This window comes from Camellia sinensis, chromosome 7 (assembly GCF_055761805.1).
Source record: "Camellia sinensis isolate YWXY chromosome 7, ASM5576180v1, whole genome shotgun sequence".
In the NCBI taxonomy this organism is placed as follows: domain Eukaryota; kingdom Viridiplantae; phylum Streptophyta; class Magnoliopsida; order Ericales; family Theaceae; genus Camellia; species Camellia sinensis.
In genome coordinates, this window is record NC_138967.1 from 42,933,062 (window position 1) to 42,939,155 (window position 6,094).

The window sequence follows — 6,094 nt, forward strand, 5'->3', positions numbered from 1 at the left end:
CTGTTCTGTTCTATTATGATGGCTGCTGCTGGTGGCCTGAAATGGTATGGTTTTGCCTGGTGCTGCTTTGATCAAGTATATTATGGTTTGCCTGGGGTTTCTTGTCTGCTGTCTCTTTTGTTCTATTATTGTATGCTGTTAGCTGCTGGTGCTTACTGCTAGCAACTTAGTGGTGCTCTGTATGCTCTGGTTGGTTGGTTGTTGTGTGCCCGTCTTGGGTAAGTTGGGGAGTGGTCCTGCAGGTGGATGGGTATGGATGGCTGTTATGTCCTGCAATAGGCTTTCTTATGCCAACTCAAGGAATGTGATGGTTTGAATTGGTGTGTGAGTCCTGGGATTGTTTCAGGTAGAACAAAAATTCTGTTGGTTGCTTAAGGAGCTCTGTTAATAGTGGTGATAATAGAGAGAGGTTCGAGAGTGTAATGCTGGGATTGGGTGCTTGCAGTGTCCTTTTTTATTTTGGTCGTTTCTCGTTGGTCTCTCACCAACTCTGGGGGTGCTAGCAAATGATAGGATGAGCTAGTTGGTGCCAACCTCGTTGGGATGATCTAGCCCATTGTGATGCCTTTGCACCTCCCTCTTGTCTTTGTTGATATAATTCACTTTGTACTATGTACTGGTTTTATTCCATCAATAAAGTCTTCTTTTTGCTGATCAAAAAAAAAAAAAAAAAAAAATAGAGAACATATTTTGGGACAATCGTCTCTCCAATTGGGAAAATCAAATGAAGGGTACTGTTGGATTTCTGTGGGCTCATCATGGAACTCGCATCGATAATCTGAAATGTGAAATGTATAGGTCTCATCGAGTATTTTAACCATGCAAAAAATTACGTTGATTAAATTTCGACAGCCACTTGATCAAATCACATTTGGGTCAATAATTTATTTTTAAAATCATATTTATTATTTTAACAAATGTGATCTGAGCAATTAGTTGTCGATATCTGATCAACGTGAGCTTTTTTATAAAAATAAAATATTTGACGAATCCTACACATTGAATAGTTCAAATCATCAATACGAATACCGTCACAGGCCCACATAAACCAAACAATATCCTCTAATCTAATATAAACCGAAGGGAAGCCTATCCTCTATATTTTTCATTGTTGTCCCATGAACCAAATGATTAACGGACAGGCACGCCAGCCACTTTTATTCACACGTTTGCCCTAAATTCTTTACTTTTGTGTGCCTGGGGAAATTATGTTTCTCTGTTCTTTTTTCCTCCCTTTGTCTAGTCTAACCAACGGTTATTGAGTTTATTTGGTATAATTTATTATAAATTAAAAATTGATAATCAAAAGTATAAAACAAAAATACAAAATTTTCAACTTTCAGATAATCAGCATTTTTCAACTTATTTAAAAATAAAAAAATAAAAAATAAAAAAAAAATTAGTGAGACATTCCTCTACAAATTTGTATAAGAGCTTAAGGACACCCTACAATTTATTTGCTAGTTAAAGTCCCTGGTTGTTTAAACTTCAGATGTTTAGGTCTAGTTCTGGTATTTTTGTAACATGGATTAGTAAATAATATGGTCCTTTTTCACCTGGTCTATTTCTCTTTTGTTTTTAGTGTCGTTTTTATTGTTTCTTCGCATCACATTAAATGCCATGATTTTCCACTACTGTAGATTCTGAAGGCTATCAATGTCATCTCATTACTGAGACCTCTCGTCCTGAATCATATAGGTGAACATAGAATGTGTCTCACCTCCTTGGTTTTACACATAATATTCTGAAGATGTGTACGGAACACACTTCGTTTGTTACAAAATGATTCGATTGATGATATATATCTTTTGTATATCTGCATTTTGGATATTTTAAATCCCAAGTGATTGAATAGATATTCGGTTTCAGTTTTTCATTATCGTTTTCTGAGATATTATTACTGTTAGTGGTGATATAGTACCAAATGTTTGTTTAAAACTTTTGATTACATGACAAAGTGGTTGATTAGGGCGCATTACAATGGGAATTACTTAGAATTGTTCTTAATTACTTGATTTGGTTTTAATTTTTAATTCTAGTTCTATGGAATATGAATGAATTGGATTTGATCAGAGTTTGAAGAAATCCACATATGTTCTTTGAGCTTTCTCTCTAGCTCCAAAGAAGATGATCATTGTTTTGTGGCTTTTGGGCATATTTGCTTGGGTAGATTTTGTCATGGAATTGTCAAAAGTGGGAGATTGTTAATGTTTGGAGTCTATACTAGGTTGACAATTATTTAAACAAAAATCTACTTAAATCCTTATTGTTTTAATTTGAACTATAATTATTTTAGAAGTTCAAGTTCAGTAAGAATTAGTATTAGAGTTGGGCGTAGAGTGTCCAATTCTTTGGTACGAACAATTAGAGATTTCTGAACTAACTACATTGTTGTGTCATGTGTTGAGTAACCGTTCAAGTTGTCAACATTTCAAAAACTCTTTAGATTTTCATAGCTCAAGAGAAGGGTGACGATTTTACGAATTCTGAGAGGTGTCTGAACTCAGGTTTATGGAATTGATTTTCGAGTCATCCTAAAGCACTTAAATTATAAATATGAGTGTGGTTAGGGAAGGAACAAAATGAGCTTGAAGAAGATTGGTTGACTAATTCAAATAGGTCTAAACTGCTTTATAAAGTTTACATACATCAACTTGATTGGATACAATATATCTTATTATTAAGAGCAATATTTCTCTTTCTTATAGATAGTTTGATATTGATCTAACTTGCTGTAATGTCATCCAAGCTTTATTTATTTACTTATTCGCAATATTATCATCTCTCTTACACGACAATGTATCATATGGCAAAAAATAATTTTGTCACCTCTTACATGGAAATGTATCATATGGTACAAAATGATGAAACAAATGAGGTAACTATAGAATCTTTGCTTATTTAAATTTAACACACTCGAGTAAGAAAACAATAATTTATCACCTCTTACATGACAATGTATCATATGACACAAAACGATGAAACAAATCAAATAACATATAACATCTTTGCTCATTTGAATTTAACACACAATTAAGAAAACAATAATAGGGACTCAAAAGCTGCCTTTGCCAAAAGAAAGAATGGAAAAGATAGTCTGTGTCACGGTAAGCAGCAGTAGTATGGTAGCAGCCAAAAATGAAATCAATGCCCATGGACTGTTGAAGTAATTCCGCTTTAAGTTTGCCATCCACACGTTTCGGCGTTGCTTACAATGGTTGTTTACATTAATGAAAACTTCAGAGTAACCAAATCCTGGATCTGTTACGGTGATGTTGAACAACTTGTGCAACATGGAGTAAACCTCTGCATCATCACCCACCCAACTTTCAATAATTCCACTATGATTAAGTAAACGAACATCCTTGGAGGAATTGATGAGGCGATCCATGAAGACAATATAGTCACAAACGTACTTTGGCTTAAGATATGAAGGACACAGCTCAAATGCAACTAGGTTTGTGAAGAAAGACTCTGTATAGTCTGTGATGGATAATAGTGGAATTTCTAAAGTCCCACTAATGAATTTTATATCAAACAAGTTGCTTCCCTCGGCCTTCTTGAATTGAACCCCAGCCTCCTGAAGTTCTGTTGCAGAATTTATGAACTCCCATTTCTCTCTCATTATTACATTTCTATTCGTCTCAGGTAACTTAGAGCACCAACAATTATGTAGTAGGTCAAGTAGATGTTTGATGTTGTCGATTGAGATTCCACTAGGAGCTTGTAATTTATTCTGTTGTGTTAAGTGTTTCTGAAAATCTAAGGCTATTTGAATGATTCCCAAGTTTGAATCGCTATTAGTCATGTCAAACAAACGATTAAGGATAAAGAATGGAAGTTGATTTTCAAGTAGAATTAAATCACGTCTTATGGCAACCAAAATCTGATCTGATTTGAAAATATGGTCATTCTCAGCTAGCAGTAGTTGCACAATCTGGAATGCTTGGAAAATATGGTAATTTTCATCTCTCAGTTCTTCTACAGACTGGACTGATTGGAAAATTTGTTGATTTTCACGTAGCATGATGAACATCGTATACGTGCGAAATAACTCAATGATAAAGAAACCGTCAAGAAGCATCATTTCCACAAACTGATCTGAGTCAACGCCAAGGCCAAGGATACTGGTTTCTTCCGCATAACATTTGCGTGCTCTATCTTCCAATTCTCTTATGGCCATGACATATCTATTCACACTCGTCTCATTTCTTCGACTCAGAAACCTTCGTAGGTACCGTAATTTGTGAAGTTCCATTTCTTGTAGGTGAGCTTTACCATGATGGTAAGGACCAATAGCAACTATTGACGGTTCATAAGCTTTCTCATTTTCCTTTCGTAAGTGATCATACATTCTGAAGATACAACACTCAGAGGATGGATTAGATAAATTAGCAAACTTTTCTACAATACTAATGGAGACATGATCATCAACTCTTTCTTCCAGTTCTCTTGTGCCCATGACTTCCCTGAAACAAACTAATTGTCATGCTTTTGTTATAATTATTAACATAGAAATAATTAATAATAAAAACTTGGTCTTCCGTTTAAATTGGAGGTTAAAATTAACAATTTTAGAATACTTGTCAATTTTATAAAGTTTTAATTTGGTTCGTCCGTCTAAATTAGAGGTTAAAATTAATAATTTTAAAATTCTAGTTAGTTTTTCTAAAGTGTACACACAGACAAAATAACAAAAAATTAGATAAAATGACTAAATTAAAACTAGTTTTAAAGTATAGAACCACATTGTTCAAATTGAACCTATAGAGGCTAAAGTAAAATTTAGGTCAAACTCAAAGTGAAAAGTTTAATTGATTTATTCCAAGCCGATGTGTTTTTCGATAGCAATTGAGCCGTTTGGGTTGACTCTTTTTGTGTTTTTTTCTTTAATATGTTTGAGAAATTATTAAAAAAAGTTACTTTTGTTAATAAAATAAAAATAAAAATAATAATAAAAAAAAGCACTCGCTATTCAAGACTAAAAATTAGACCTTCTTTTCAAACCCAATAAAAGTCTCTAATTATTATGAAAATATTTCATATCTTTTATGTTATAAAATTTTAATATGAGAGATCTTAAAAAAAATTCTCCAATATTATTTGTTAACTTTTATTTTGGATTATATCAAACGTCAAAAAATATTAAAAAAAAAAATTATCTTTTAAAAAATATTTCCACCCAAATGATCGGAGCTCTACTTTGTTGCCAGTGGTGGCCACACGTGGATAACATAGAACAAAAAATTCTAGCGGGCATAAAGAGAACATGTATCATTTGATTTTGAATAGATACAAATAAAAATTACTTTTTATAACGCAAAAAAAAAAAAAAATAAAAAATAAAAAAAAAAAACTTACTTGGTGAAAGCTTCTTTCTCAGTGACTTCAATTGATATAGTGTCAAACCGAAGAAGGGGACATACTGAAAACAATATTACAGTCAAACCTCTGCCTTCAAATCGATTTTTGAGGGGAAAAATAAAAAAATAAAAAAAAAACAGAAAGCAAAAGTTGATAGAGATTATGATCAGAAGAAAACTCAATTTATAATCGACAATGAGCGTATTAAACACTAAAAGGAGGAAAGTACAAAGGCAGGGAAGTATAGAATAAGAAAAATGATTGGGAGCATTAAAAGTGGTGTTCTAATAGCACTACTACCCATGCCTTGTTTATTTATTTATTTTGACATTTTTAATGCATTAGTGCTATTAGTGATTTTTTTTTAGTGGTATGAATCAATGTTGATAGAATAAAGACAAACAAGAAGAAAAAGAGAAAGAGAAAGAAGGAAGAGAAAAAGAGGGCCATGGAATCGGTTCTGTAACAGGGTGTAATCTAATTACCCGTTTTGTCTATTTGTTAAATATTACCTTTACCGTATATGCCGATAAAAAAATAAAAATAAATAAATAAATCTTTACAGTATATGCCGATAAAAATAAATAAATAAATAAATCTTTACAGTTTATTTTTTTAATTTATATAAAAAATGCCGAATATGTTTATGTTTATTTTGAATAAAAACAAGAACAAAAACGAAAATACTCCAATATATAATACACATCGTATGCAACTTTACTCAAAATTA

At 32.4% G+C, this 6,094-nt stretch overlaps 1 protein-coding gene across 1 annotated transcript; it reads right to left on the reverse strand.

Moving 5' to 3' along the window:
* Positions 1 to 2,880: 2,880 nt before the first annotated feature.
* LOC114311577 (UPF0481 protein At3g47200) lies at positions 2,881 to 5,513 on the reverse strand. The gene is made up of 2 exons (XM_028257708.2): positions 5,362 to 5,513; positions 2,881 to 4,469 (listed from the first exon to the last, which is right to left on the reverse strand). Exon 2 carries the CDS (start codon positions 4,460 to 4,462, stop codon positions 3,056 to 3,058), a length of 1,407 nt encoding a protein of 468 aa, XP_028113509.1. The 5' UTR covers positions 4,463 to 4,469; positions 5,362 to 5,513; the 3' UTR covers positions 2,881 to 3,055.
* Positions 5,514 to 6,094: the final 581 nt, after the last annotated feature.